The sequence below is a fragment of the Peromyscus eremicus genome, chromosome 16_21 (genome assembly GCF_949786415.1).
Source record: "Peromyscus eremicus chromosome 16_21, PerEre_H2_v1, whole genome shotgun sequence".
In the NCBI taxonomy this organism is placed as follows: Eukaryota; Metazoa; Chordata; class Mammalia; order Rodentia; family Cricetidae; genus Peromyscus; species Peromyscus eremicus.
In genome coordinates, this window is record NC_081432.1 from 3,297,217 (window position 1) to 3,312,382 (window position 15,166).

Genomic DNA, 15,166 nt, shown 5'->3' on the forward strand with positions numbered 1-15,166 from the left:
TGGAATTGGTGAAACAAATCCAAGCTGAGAGGCTGATGTCACAGGTCACATGTGGAGAAGACGATCTGAGACACTAACCTGCTTTCTGCACAGCTTCCTGCTGCTGTGGGACAGAGGTGCTGGTGAGCCTCCTTCAGGACAGGCTGTGTCCCCACACTGGGGACACTGAGGGCCTGTGTAGGAAATGCAGACAGGGATGATGTGATGTGAGAAGTGACTGGAAGAAGTGGACTGACACGTGAACTCACACTCACAGCTTACACAGTCTGTTTCACAAGTTCTTTACACAAGCAGAATGTTTATCAGACAAAAAGCTTATGATGAAGGGTCTCCTTGTTCCACCAGGGACCCAGGTATGGAGGGAACTGGGCACCTAGGGTCTCACATGCTGCTTCCAGGGCCCCTGTGTCCTCTCCTTCTACACACAAGGCTGGACAACTGTCCAGGCTGTCACAGGAGCCCTGACCTGCTGCCATCACCACCTTCCCAGGATGAGGCTGAGGTCACTGAGCAAGAAGAGCATCTACCTCTGTGTGCCACAGGATGGGGAGTCAGATGGACAGAGACGTGGGGTCCCCTCCACACCTGCCCTCCCACTTCAGTCAGACTGATGGTGCCAGATGCTGCTGCTTAATTCTCTAACATCCTTGGATCTCTGAATAAGAATGGCCCCAGAGGCTCACATGCTTGAGGACTTAGTCACCAGGGAGTGGGCTCTGAGAGGATTAGAAGGATTAGGGTGTGGCCTTGTTGTGGGAAGTGTGCCACTGGACGTGGGCTTTGAGGTTTCAAGTGCCCATGCCAGTCCCTGTCTCACTCTGTCTACTGCCCAGAGACCAGGATGTGGCCCTCAGCTACCGTTCCAGCACCATGTCGGCCTGTGTGCCGCCTCGCTCCCCACCGTGATGATAATGGACTAAGCCTCTGGACTGGAAGGAAGACCCATTTAAATGGTTTATTTTATAAGAGTTGCCTTGGCCATGGTGTCTCTGCACAGCTGTAGACCAGTGACTAAGACACATTCTATCCTTATTCCGTCATCTATGTCCCGTCCATGCAGCAGCCACCTCACCTAGAAGAAGGATGGATCCTAACGCTCAGTAAGACCAGACCCAAGGCCCCATCCCTGTCCCTCCTCTATGTCACCCTCCAGCTCTGCTCTGACTTTTCAGAACAGAACAGCCCCATAGGTCAGCCCTGAATGCTGTCCCAGCTGTGCAGGCCATTGGTGTCCCTTGATGCAGGACGGGAAGCCTCATAAACTCTGAGCAAGAAGAAAAATTGTGAATGTGCAAAGAGGAAGAATGCTCCTTCTGAGTCTTCTCTTAACTATCTATCCTCTATCTGTGATCTATCTATCTATCTATCTATCTATCTATCTATCTATATCTATCTATCTATCTATCTATCTATGATTTATCTATCATCTTTGTATCTATCTGTCTATCCATTGTCCATCTATCTATCTATCTATAGCTATCTATCTATGATTTATCTATCATCTTTGTATCTATCTGTCTATCCATTGTCTATCTATCTATCTATCTATCTATCTATCTATCTATCTATCTATCATGTACTTACCTACCTATCTCTCCTCAGTTCCTCAGAAACCAGATTTGCCCATTCTGAAGGAAGAAAATGTCCCCACTTCTCTCCCCCATCTCCACTTTCCCTGACTTTATCAGCATCCTGCGACTATATCAGCAACGTCGCCCTCCAGGCAAGGGAGAGAAAGGTCCTAAGACTGAAGGATGGGGTGGAGTTGGGACTCACTGGGTCCCCTCCTCTGCAGTCAGCTGTCCTAGCAGTGGGTCCTACCAGAGTCCATGTCAGAGAAGCAGCAGGGGCCACTTGAACTTCAGGAGATCGGCCCACCAGAAGGTAGGGCACTGATGGGTGAGTCTCAGATGGGCAAGGCCCCCAGGGCTGCGGCTCCACAGTGTCTCTTGCTACTGCTGTGCCTTTAGGTGTTTGCTCTGCCATTTTTCTCTGGTATCTGGCATGGTGTCAGAGGGTGAGGGAGGATGCCCACTGCCTTTGATGCAGTGTGATTATCACATGGAAATATCCCATTCCACTAGGCAATTCTACCTGTGGATCATTTATGAAGATGATTTCCTCCTAAGCTGTACCGTTTCATTGGAGAAATGATTTTATACAATAATAGTGTCAGTTTAAATAGAATTTTGATGATTAAGGGTTTTTAACAAATGTAGTAAAGGATTATAATAGAGGTTAGTTTAATAGGAAAATTAATATAAATAAAGGTAGGATACAGTATTGCCCCCATTCCTGATAAAGCAGGGGTTGTAGAAGATAGAAAATAGGACCAAGGAAGTGTCACGCAGCCAGGACTTAAGAGTTTCTCTTGAGGAGCCGCATAGACTACGGTTTAGGTTAATGACTACGAAAAACAATTAAGTCCCAGGAGTTAACTCAAGTTCTTTTTGAAATTGGGAAATATGTTCATAGGATTCAGTGTGCATCATAGCTAAAACAAAGCTTTAAACAACTGACTTAATGTAATAAAGAAAAGAATTGGATAGTTAGTTAAGATAATTGGACAGAACTGTAAAATAAGGATACTGAGATTACTAACCGTTTTTTTCTGGCAGTTATAAAAATTTCTGCCTACGTAGACAGTTATAGCTGAAAGGCTCCTGATCTATGAGAAGTCTAAAAGACAAATGTTTGACTGTATGAAGGTGCCTGGGGATAATTTGTTTTTCACCTGTAATTTGTAAAATGTTTAATCATGTAAGGGAAATGGGAAACATGATGTTTTTATTTGTATTCATTGTAATCATTCACTTAAAAATAGAATGTAACCACATTTTAATTTTTATGTTGCTTAAAAGCTTGGGTATATAAGCTGTAAGGAAAAAAAAGAAGTTAGAAGGAAGTCATCAGGAAATCAGAAGGGAAACATCAGGGTAGAAGAACAGACCCAAAAGTAACAGCAGAACAAGCAACGGAAAGAAAAGAAAATGAAGAAGCACTTTGATCCCTCAGAAGAAGAAGTCCGTGTTTTTCCTCACCTACTCGGCATCTTGTCCCCAGTCTCTCTGACCTGCAGAAGGCTGGACCCCCAGCAAAGGCCTCCCCCAGGAGGGTGAGTCTCTGATGCTCCAGAGGGGGAGGGGCTCATACACATCCTCCCACAGTTCTCAGTCCCAGCGACCCTGCATCGTGAGCTTGTGATGTTTAGTGTTTGTTTACTTGACACAAACCCAGACACGTGTGGGAAGAGGAACCTGAACTGAGGAAATCCCTCCATCCATGTTGCCTTTAGACAAGTCTCTGGGGCACTTTCTTTTTAATGACTGATATGGGACTGCCCAGCCAACTGTGGGTGATGCCACAGCTAGGCAAGTGGTCCTGGGTGGATCAGAAAGTAGACTGAGCAAGTCATGAGGAGCAAGGCAGTAAGCAGTGTTCCTCATGGTATCTGCTTCAGTTCACACGTCCAGGATCCCGCCTCAAGATCCTGCCCTGAATCCCTTTGAAGATGGACTGTGATGTGGAAGTGTAAGTGAAATAAACCCTTTCTCTACCAGGTTCATTTTGATTATCACGGCAATAAATAAGACTGATGGGCACATGGGCCCCACTCTGCTCCCTGCAGGCACCACCCTCTTCTCAGCTCAACTCATCCCTCCCTTGTACTGAACCAGCACCCATGAGTTCACAACCACCTGGACAACTCCAGGGGATCTGATGCCCTCTTCCGACCTCCTAGGGTGGCAGGTACCATGTGTTGTACATACTCGTATGTAGGCAAAACACATACATCAAATAAAATAAACTTTTTTTAAAAAGCTAAGAAGTGTTATTTTGTTGTTGTATCACACTGAGTGTCCACCTGAAGACATTAAACACAACAGCTCTTCTGTGTGACTGTGAAGTGGGATGTTTCTCCCCATTTACTTCAACCACAATGGTGATTAAAGCCAAAGAAGACAGGGAAATCCAGCGATCTCCTAAGAAAATGGACAAGAAGAGGACACAGAAAATCATAATGTGCTCAAAGATCTCTGCTTCTCACACCTTTGTTCGATTTTGGAAAATGGTTATTTTTCAGATTAAACATTTTTTTTCTGTTAACACACAATAGATAAGTATTTAAAAATTAATTTGGATGGGCTGGAGAGTTGACTCAGTGGTTCAGAGCAAGTTTGAAGGGAAAATTCTCATCACTACTGATGTCTGAAAAGGAAAGAGGGTGGGCTGTGAGAACCAGTTGTGACCTGGGGTCTGGAGTCCCAGACAAATCTAGGGTTCCAGGGACAGGCTTTCTGCAGCAGGATGAATGCACCCTCTGCCCCCCCACTGCCCCCAGCATCCTGCCCTGTCGCCCCTGCTCCTCAGGCTCTCTGCTGATACATTGTCAGGGCCTCAAGATGCTGTGGGTCACCCTGGATGGCCTCCCTTGGATCCCTTGCATTTTCTTGTGATTCCTGGTATCACTAATTAGAGCCCATCCATCCTCCAGCCCCCTTGAGTACGGTGGACCTGCCAATCTGCCTCCACTGTCCCAAAGAGGTACAGATGCTCTCTCACTCCCATGAATCCCCATTCTGCACCATCCATCCTGGAACCACCCCAGCACCCAAGCGTGTGCGTACATACACACACACACACACACACACACACACACACACACACACACACTCCATCTTGTTTTGTTTTTTAGGTAGGGTCTCACTGTGTCCCCCTGGCTGCCTGATCAGGCTAGCTTTGAACTCACAGAGATCTGCCTGCCTCTGCCTCCTGAGTGCTGGTATCAAAGTCTTGCACCACTGCCCAGCTGCATTCCCAGCAATGCACAGGGTGTGGAGCAGGCCAGTGGGCAGGTCTCCCTGGGTAGTGTCCCCTCCCCCTGCCAACAGGCCTTGCCTGGTGCTGAGAGGAGGCGGCATAGGAGAGGAGTGCCAGTTCTCCACTCACCAACCCCGGATGGGGCATTTTCTCCCCACGTTCTCCTCTGTCAAGGCAACATTACAGACTCAGCAAGAGGAGAGATAAAAATGTATCCAGTCCACAGCTGGACTCCTGTGGAGGACGGAGGTAGGGAAGGATGAAGGAAGGCAATCATGGACAGGAGCTTCGCCTGCACAAGCCACTGATCTTTCTGTGGTGTCCTGGCCTGCAGAACGGGGACAACAGGTGAGGTGACACAGGCCATGATCCCAGCTCTCAGGAAGTAGACAGGACCAGGAGTTCTCAACCAGCCTGTCCACACGGCAAGTTCAAGGTCAGCCTGTGCAAGACTGTGTGATGGTTAATGTTTCCAGAATCACCCAGGAGACAAGCCTTGGTGGCACTTCTCAGATACTATCTAGACTAGCAGGCCATGGTGACACACACCTTTAGTCCCAGAACTCAGGAGGCAGAGGCAGGCAGATTTCTGGAAGTGTGAGGCCAGCCTGGTCTACATAGTGAGTTCCAGGACAGCCAGGGCTATGTTAAGAGACCCTGTCTCAAAGCAAACTAATAAAAAAAAAAATTATCTAGACTAAGATTAGCCTCTGAGAATGTCTGTGAGGGGTTATCTTTAGGTTAATTGATATGGAGGCCCATCTTACCTGTGTGTGGGACCATTCCCTGGCAGGGCATCCTGGACTGCATAAAGTGGAGACAGTGAGTCGAGCGTCCATCACTCTCTGCTTCCTGACTGCAGCTGTGAAGTGACCAGCTGCTCCAGGGTCCTGTCACTTTGATTCCCAGGACCGTGATGACCTGTACCCTAGGACTGTGAGCCAGAATAAGCCAGTTCCCCCTCATGGTGCTTTTGTCAGGAAAAGAAACTAAGATGTTTTGTCTAAAAGAGAGGAGGGCAAGGAGGACTTTACCATAGTGCAGCTCTCAGGGGCTTTGGGGACCACTACGTCACTAGTTGTGGGTCACCTAAGCAGAGCCTGTAGGAGCCATAGGGTTATTCCTCCAGTTGAGGAAGAGGATGTGTGTAAAATTCTGAGTTAGAGTCAGGAAGGTCAGATAAAACCAGGCTACTGCTTCTTCATGTCACCTTGAGATGGTCACTGTATCTCCAAGGGTCACACCCTCGACCCTAGACTCCTGGTCCTGGGCTAGACCAATGGAGCAGCACAAGAAATAGAGAGAAAAGGAAATCCACACGTTTTACTTAAATGAGCGAACAGTGTGTCCCTGGGCAGTGTCCCACCTCCTTGTCCTCTATCTGAGGAATTTAACATTTCTTTAGATTTGTGGCATGAATGATGAGATTCCATGGGATGCTGTGGATATCGTTCTGTATAAATAAAACACTGATTAGCCAGTGGCCAGGCAGAAAGTAGGCAGGACAAGGAGAGAAGAATTCTGGGAAGTGGAAGGCTGAGTGATGAAGACACTGCCAGCCGCCGCCATGACAAGCAGCATGTGAAGATGCTGGTAAGCCACGAGCCACGTGACAAGGTATAGATTTATAGAAATGGGTTAATTTAAGATATAAGAACAGTTAGGAAGAAGCCTGCTGTGGCCATACAGTTTGGAAATAATATAAGCATCTGTGTGTTTATTTTATAAGTGGGCTGTCGGACTGCCGGGGCTCGGGGGGACCCAGAGAGAAGCTCTCCAGCTAAACTGGGATTTCCCTGAATAAGGTCAATTTAAAGAGATAAGTGCCTCCATGTCTCCATGGCAACCACTTCAATCAATCCTAGTCTCTAGACGTGATGGGACCTGGGAGAGTGGAGCCTGAAAATGAAGTGAACTAAAGCCTCCTGCCACAGCCAACTTTATTCAGACAATTTGTACTCTGAGGGTTTAGAGGTGTCACATGAGTAAAGTGTTCTAAGAACAATTCCATGTTGTGAAGAAACTGAGGTATGTTTCATGGAGTTTCCTCACAGCACTCAGAATCTCCTCCCATGACTCCATTCTCAGACCGTGTTCAGACACTAGTCCTCTACTGACCCAGCTCTTCAGCCCAGAAGCTGAGTGCACACCAGCTCCTCCACCTAGGATTCCATCCCCTCTGCCCCTCTGGCCTGCCTCACCTGCCCTGGACTTCCTGAATCCTACTACACTCCACTAGGAATGAAGCCAGAAGGAGGTACCTCCTGATGTTCTAGAGGCTTCTAATGGAAAGAACAGCAGAGCAGGTGTCCCAGTAAAAGGGGAAGTAGAGGCAGAGATGGGAAGAAGTCAAGAGCGAGCGGAGGAGAAAGTGGAGAAGGAAATCAGGGCTGAGCAAGACTCATACAGTAGACATGGAGGTACAGCCTGTAATTCCTGCACTCCAGAGGGGATGCGGGAGGATCCTGGGCTACATACTGATTTCCAGGTACACGAAACCGTGTGTCAAAAAGAAAATTATTAGGATTTAAAAAAAACAACTTAGGAGGACACATGGTTGGGTGGGGCTTGCCCACTTTTTCTCCAGTTCTACCTTATCTGATGCTGAGAAACAGTTACTGCCAGAGGTGGTGATGCACACTTTAATCCCAGCACTCTGGAGGCAGAGGTAGGAAGATCTTTGTGAGTTGAGTCCAGCCTGTTCTATATTGTGGATTTGGGTTTGAATCGGGTGTTGGTTTGTAGACAAGGCTAGCATAGAATTTAAGATCCTTCTGCCTCCACCTCTGGGATTACGGGCCGTGCCCATCCCCCACCTGTCTGTCACTCCACTGACCACCCCTGCACCTGCCACCCTAGAGAACTTTAAAATGACATCTGATTGTATCAATCTCCACCTAAACCTATTCAATGGTGTTCCACTAACTTGAGTTTAGGTCCCATGTCCTTAACCTGGTCTCCAAGGCCCTGTGAGGGTGGCCCCACCTCTCCAGGAAGTGTACAGTCCCAGCCTACAGCTCCTGTGGCCTGGAACTGTCTGCTGTAATGCTTTCCATTCTACTTGAGAGACTGAGGCAGGAGGATGGCAAGTGAATCCAAGGCCAGTCTGTGAAATTCAATGAGACCTCATCTCAAAGCAAAAATTAGAAAAAAGTAGGCTAGAGAGATATCTCCATAGTTAGGAGCACTTGCTGCTCTTACAGAGGACCCACAGGGAGGCTTACAGCCACGCATAACTCCAGTTCTGGGGGACGCGGCACACTCTTCTGGCCTCTGTCTACATCACATGCATATGTGCATGCTGGCAAAACACTGGTACATATAGAATAAAAATTTAAATTAAAAATATTACAAGAAGGAATGGGGCTATCGTTTGGTGGTAAGATGCTTTGTTCACGTGCTCAAGGCGCTAGGATCAATCCCCAGTAACCTGAACCCACAACACACATGCAGACACACACACACACACACACACACACACACTCACACATACACACTCACATCACAGAGCTGGGGATGTGGTTTAATAAGGCCAGGCAGTGGTGGCACATGCCTTTAATCCCAGCACTGTGAAGGCAGAGGCAGGCAGATCTCTGTGATTTCTAGGCCAGTCTGGTCTATAGAGCAAGTTCCAGGACAGGCTCCAAAGCTACACAGAGAAACTCTGTCTTGAAAAAAATAAACAAAAAAAATATTCATCTATAATAGTCAAACTTATAGTCATGTTAGTTAGGATTTCTTGGTATACAAAGATATATTTCAGATAGATAGGTAATCTTCAAATACTTAAAATGTTTTAATAACAGACTTTTCATGACAGTGAGACATGTCTGCTCCTGGCATCACCAATATACTCCAAAAAAGATCATGGGCATTGAAGAAACTCTGTATGAAGTTGTTTCCTTTATGGCAAAAGTTACCCGTGTGGGCAAAGAAATTACCTTTGCTTCAATTGCTAACAGTTACTGTCCAAACTGGACAAGCAGGACACAAGAAAGTTGACTGCCAAACTTTGACAAGACAAGGTAGGACAGTCCTTCAAAATCCCCTGCTTTACAGGTATGTCTGTCAGACATGATAGGCCTATAGGCCAAAGATGGATACCCTAATGTTACAGAGGAACTTTGGGTGACTGTGATGTCCCTGTCATTAGGTAACATGTCACCCTTCTAGGGTCTTTGATGGAGTTTAAGAGTAAATAGAGGCCGGGCAATGGTGGCTCACGCCTTTAATCCCAGCAGTCGGGAGGCAGAGGCAGGCAGATCTCTGTGAGTTCGAGGCCAGGCTGGGCTACCAAGTGAGTTCCAGGAAAGGTGCAATGCTACACAGAGAAACCCTGTCTCAAACCCCCACCCCACCCCAAAAAAAGAGTAAATAGTTATAATTATAGTTTTCCTGAGTTGTAATAGAAGGTAAATTAGATGCAAAACTTTAGATTCATCAAGATAAGATAGATAATTAAGCGGTGGGCCGCAGAGGCAGCCAGGCGCAGTGGCGGTCGGCAGCAGAGATACAGTTGCAATAAAGACCAGAAACTGAGCCATTACCCACTGAAGAGTTAGCCATCGGAGTCCCAGAGACCAGACAGCTACCTTTCCCTGCTTCCCCACCAAAAAAAAAAAAAAAACCCAAAAAGGGAATACAGTGGCAACAAACAAGCATGTTGGGGATGCAGTGGAGAGATGCTTCTCTGTAAAGCAGAGGCACTGGCCTGCAAGCACCAGTCTCCACAGAGACCAGGCTCCTGCATTCACCTGCAGGGGGCAGCTCGCACTGCCAAACCTGATGCTCAGGAATCTCATCTGTAAATAGAGACTTTGTCTCTTCACTCAGGATCCTGTCTTCACAGCCCGGTGCTTACACTCAGACTCCCAGTGTTTCTTCTCAGATGATCATCTGTGGCTCCAGGTGGTTGTGTTTTACACGGATCTTTATTCCATAGTCCTGAGATGTCTGTCTGGACCTGGTCTTTGTCTCAGCACAGTAGACCCCCTTCTCCACTGGGAAGAGACCCTGGTGGAGACCAAGTACAGCAGGGCACTGAACCCTGTCTACATACCACGGTTCCGTGTGTCCACACACTGCCATGGTACAGTTGCTTTAGTGAATAAATCACAGTGAGAGAGGAACTGTAACTAATCATGAAGCAGAATAATGATGATGGTGTGGTGGAAGTTACATAACCTGTGACCTCTCATTCTCTCTCTGACCTTCGCTCACACTTTATGAGCTGATGAGATGAGGGAGATGAATGTCACAGGTCTGTGGAGCCCCGGGTCTGATAACAGTTGGCTCCTGAGTTCCTCAGGCCTGTGCAGGGTGGACACTGGGCAGAGGTAATTCTCATGGCAGAGGTACTCACTGGGGATTTGAGGTTTCATCCCTGTTGAGTAGTGCGGAGAAAAATTAAATTTATTAATTTTTTTTGTTTCTGTGGATTTTGAGTTGATGTCTTCAAATCCCAGCCACACATAACAGAAGTAGAAAGTGAAAGCAGAGGTGAGTAGGGACTCCAGCACGGAGAGAGTCACATATAACACTGTGTGTCAAAAGTGCTTGACCAGAACTGTGAAAACTCCAGTTACCTCCCGATGACGGTGTCCACGGCAGCCCCGCACCGTCACCAGGACTCCGACAGCACCTGTTTCTGTGAACATTCATTTTAAGTGTTGTGTGTGTTTTACCTGGAAACTTCCTGCTCTTAGGATTCATCCTGACTAACCTGAGGAGCAGTTGTCCTTAGGCGGCTCAGAGACACCATGACAAACAGCGCTCCGTCCCGCAGCACAGGGTTCAGCAAAGTCTCAGTCCCCAGGCGGTGAGGTCTGGGGTGGGAGCCCAGGGCTGGGGATCCCCAGGTCCCCAGTTTCACTTCTCCAGCTCCTGACCTGGGTCGGGTCCTTCTGCCCGGACACTGATGACAAGTGTCCTGTTCTCACCCCCATTGGGTGCCGAGATCGCGGAGAACCAATCAGCGTCGCCGCGGTCACGGGTTATAAAGTCCACGCAGCCCGCGGAACTCAGACGCCCCAGATCCCAGATGGGGGCGATGGCTCCGCGCGCGCTGCTCCTGCTGCTGGCGGCCACCCTGGCCCCGACCCGGACCCGCGCGGGTGAGTGCGGGGTCGGGAGGGAATCGACTCTGCGGGGAGGGCGGGGGCGGCCCCGGGGAAGCCGCGTCCCCGCGTCGCCCGGCCAGACCCCCGCCCTTCTCCACCGCGTCCCGAGCCCCGCGCCCTGCTCCCCTCCCGGCCCGCGCACCCGCCCGGGGTCCGGGAGGAGGGTCGGGGTCTCACCGCGCGCCGCCCCCAGGCTCGCACTCCATGCGGTATTTCCACACCGCCGTGTCCCGGCCCGGCCTCGGGGAGCCCCGGTACATGGAAGTCGGCTACGTGGACGACACGCAGTTCGTGCGCTTCGACAGCGACGCGGAGACCCCGAGATATGAGCCGCGGGCGCCGTGGATGGAGCGGGAGGGGCCGGAGTATTGGGAGCAGCAGACACGGAGAGCCAAGAGCAACGAGCAGATTGCCCGAGGGAACCTGAGGACCGCGCTCCGCTACTACAACCAGAGCGAGGGCGGTGAGTGACGCGGGTCGGAGGTCACGACCCCTCCACGTCCCTGCGTACGGGCCGGAGTCACCCCGGGTCCCGGGTCCGAGGTTCGGGAGGAGAGTCGAGGACCGAACCCAGTTTCCCTTTCGGTTTAGAGGAGTCCGCAGGTGGGCGGGGCCGCGGGGCGGGGCCGCGGGGCCGCGGGGCGGGTGGGCGGGGCTGACCCCCGGGTGGGCGGGGCTGACCGCGGGGTCCCGCAGGCTCTCACACCATCCAGCTCATGTCCGGCTGTGACGTGGAGTCGGACGGGCGCCTCCTCCGCGGGTACCGTCAGTACGCCTACGACGGCCGCGATTACATCGCCCTGAACGACGACCTGACGACGTGGACGGCGGCGGACACGGCGGCGCAGATCACCCGGCGCAAGTGGGAGCAGGCTGGTGCTGCAGAGAGACACAGGGCCTACCTGGAGGGCGCGTGCGTGGAGTGGCTGCGCAGATACCTGGAGAACGGGAAGGACGCGCTGCAGCGCACAGGTGCAGGGCCACGGGCAGCTCCTCCCTCTGCCTCGGGCTGGGCTCAGTCCTGAGGAAGAAGAAACCCCTCAGCTGGGGTCATGCCCCTGTCTCAGGGCAGACAGTGTCCCTGGGTCTCCTGATCCAGCATGGCAGGGACCGCACTGACCCCAGGCTCAGCCTTCTCCCTGGACAGTTGCAAATCTGTCTCAGGAGGAGGAGAGGAGATCCCGACATCACCACAGTGGCTCCTGCAGTCTGCAGGCGCTGTCAGCCATGGCCTCTCCCAGGCCGGGGTCTCTGCCCACACCAGGGTCTGTGGAAACTGAGTCCTGTCATCTGAGTGTGTCAGCCTTACACGTCAGGACCGGAAGTCTCCTTTACCTGATGGGAGACATGGACGCCCCTACCCTAGGCTGGTTCCACAGTTTCTAGAACTTTCCAAAGAATACATCCTCCCAGATTCCTGTGGGTGAGGTTTACATCCCTCACACCCCAATTACTTCTATTCCCAGAATGGCCACGTGAACACTTATGGATTATCCTGGACAAATACTAAATTGTGGAAGTTTCTCTCCCCCCCCCCTCTCTCTCTCTGTCTCTCTCTCTCTAATATTATTTTGCTTTTAGTCAGTTTTTTACCCTCACTGGGGTGATACTGTTTCTCTGTCTCCCCCTTTATTATCATCTGTATCCGTCTCCACAGGAGCCAGGGGAACTGCTAATCTGGATAATTAGACAAGACAGTGTTTCCTTTAAACTAGAAAGGTTCCTGTGAGCTTAGACTGTTTTCTGCCATATTGACATCCAGAGCCTCCTGCTCTCCCTCAGCCCCAACAAGTCACAGTGTTGTCCCAGTGGATTAGGAATTGAACTTCCTCAGAGACAGGGTCTTCTGCAGCTCCAGGACAGGAGTGACAGGGACGATCCACACACCCCTGTGAGCACCGCTGTGTCCCAGGGAGTGCTGCACTGGGCTCCACAGCACACTTCCAGGGGTCCTGGTGACAATGCCTTGTATCTTGTCCCCAGAGGCAGGGCTTGGGGAGTCATTTTCTCTGGCTGAGTATCAGAGGTTCACCACATTTCTGCTGCACACTTTGGTGATGGCTGTTCACTGGACAGACAGTTATGCTGGTCAGCAAGATGGCCACAGTGGTTGTGCCTCAATGGTGGCAGCAGGAGTTGGTGGCACCCTTCATGGAGCCCTTGTACCTGATTTCTTATTTTGATATGAATTAATAACCTTTAAATTAATTATTTTCCATTCCTTCATTCTCTTACTACCTAACTAATGCTGTAGAACATCACATGAGGAAGACCACGCTGACCCGCTGGCTCATGTGGATTCCCTCTTAGCTACTGAGTCCCCCAGGGAAATGTGCAGCTCTGTGATGAGGGGACCAGCTCTATCTGAGGTCACTAGTGTGATGACAGAATTGTCCAAACAGACACAGTTTAGTGTCATCATTGGTTTAACTTTGTCTTTGCAGATTTGCTTATCTTGTTAATTGTGGGATTTCTTAAATCTTCCACACAGATCCCCCAAAGGCACATGTGACCCATCACCCCCTACTGAAAGGAGACGGCACCCTGAGGTGCTGGGCCCTGGGCTTCTACCCTGCTGAGATCTCCGTGACCTGGCAGAGGGATGGGGAGGAACTGACTCAGGACATGGAGCTGGTGGAGACCAGACCTTCTGGGGACGGAACCTTCCAGATGTGGGCAGCTGTGGTGGTGCCTTCTGGGGAGGAAGAGAGATACACATGCCATGTGCACCATGAGGGTCTGTCTGAGCCCCTCACCCTGAGATGGGGTAAGGAGGGTGTGGGTACAGAGCTGGGGTCAGGGGAAGCTGGAGCCTTCTGTAGACCATGAGGTCAGGGCTGAGAGCTGGGGTCATGACCCTCAACTTCCCCTCCTGTCCTTCCCTTCCCAGAGCCTCCTCAGTCCGCTGTCCCCATCACGGCGATCATTGCTGTTCTGGCTCTCCTTGGAGCTGTGGCCATCATTGGAGCTGTGGTGGCTGTGAGGAAGAGGAGGAGAAACACAGGTAGGAAAGGGCAGGTCTGGTTCTCTCTCAGCCCCTTTTAGAAGTGTGCTCTGCCTCATTAATGGGAAACATCCACACCCCTCATTGCTCCTGTCTCTAACCTGGGTCTGCTGTCAGTTCTGGAACCTTCCTAGGGTCGGGGTCTTCCCTGGTCTCTCACAGCTTTTCTCCTCACAGGTGGAAAGAGAGGGAACTATGCTCCAGCTCCAGGTAAGTGCGGGCAGCGGGATTGTCCTGAGGCCCTGGGGTGAAGCTGGAGTTTTTGGGGAGCTCTGCCAACCCATAATACCTCCTCCAGTGAAATCTTCTAGAGGCCATGTTTTCACCTTCCTGTGACTGTATATAATTTTACCCCAGGCAGGGACAGTGCCCAGAGCTCTGAAGTGTCTCTCCAAGACTGTGAAGGTGACACTCTGGGGACTGATTTGGGAAGGGGCAATGTAGACATGATTGGGTTCAGGGACTCCCAGAATCCCCTCTGAGTGAGTGGTGGGTGTTGGGATGTTGTCTTCACAGTGACTGTTCATGACTCTTGTTTGTAGCGTGAAGACAGCTGCCTGTCCTGACAGAGTGACAGATGATGGGCTCAGGTCTCTCATGTGACGTCCTGAGCCCCCCAGTTCACTCTCAGCAACAGTGTCTGATGTTCCCTGTCACCCTATGGGCTCAATGTGAAGAACTGGGGAGCCCAGCCCCCCCCTGGACACCAGGACCCTGTCCCTGCTGCCCTGTTCCCTTCCACAGACAACCTTCCTGGTCCAGCAGACAGGAGGGGACATCTCCATCCTGTCACCTCCATGCTGCCCTGTGCTGCCGCCCCTGACTCCCCACTGAAAATAAGAATCTGAATGTGAACTTGGTTGTTCACGTCCTTGATCTGACAGGTTGATTGGCGGGTAAATTAAATGATTGAAATACTTAGAGCTTGTGGAGGAAATAAATGGCAGTGTGGAGAACCTTCCAGAATCTGTGTTCATTGTACTGTGTGTATCTGGTGGACAAGATGAGGCTGTGGGAGCTGAGTGTGAACAGGACTGTGCCCAGGTGGAGCTCAGTCCATTGATGGCTGTGACATGGTCACTCCTCAGCTCTGTCCCCTGGCTCTGTTCTCTTCATCACTTGAACCACATGCTGAGAGTCTGTGATCACAGGGACACTGGGATGACAGAGCCTTGTCCTGTCCCCAGGATTGTGAACAGCCAGGGCAGCTGTGACAGGTCAG

General features: G+C 50.5%; 1 protein-coding gene across 2 annotated transcripts; it reads left to right on the forward strand.

Annotated features, from left to right (window-relative positions):
- Positions 1–10,849: 10,849 nt before the first annotated feature.
- On the forward strand, positions 10,850–14,910 carry LOC131926812 (H-2 class I histocompatibility antigen, D-D alpha chain-like). Of its 2 annotated transcripts, XM_059282441.1 has the most exons (7): positions 10,850–10,934; positions 11,134–11,403; positions 11,637–11,912; positions 13,432–13,707; positions 13,831–13,944; positions 14,122–14,154; positions 14,302–14,441. In XM_059282441.1, the coding sequence occupies exons 1-7, from the start codon at positions 10,862–10,864 to the stop codon at positions 14,424–14,426; spliced, it is 1,167 nt and encodes a 388-aa protein (XP_059138424.1). In that variant the 5' UTR covers positions 10,850–10,861; the 3' UTR covers positions 14,427–14,441. The 2 variants fall into 2 exon arrangements, with proteins under 2 accessions (XP_059138424.1, XP_059138425.1); XM_059282442.1 differs by lacking the exons at positions 13,831–13,944; positions 14,302–14,441 and adding an exon at positions 14,689–14,910.
- The last annotated feature ends 256 nt before the right edge of the window (positions 14,911–15,166 follow it).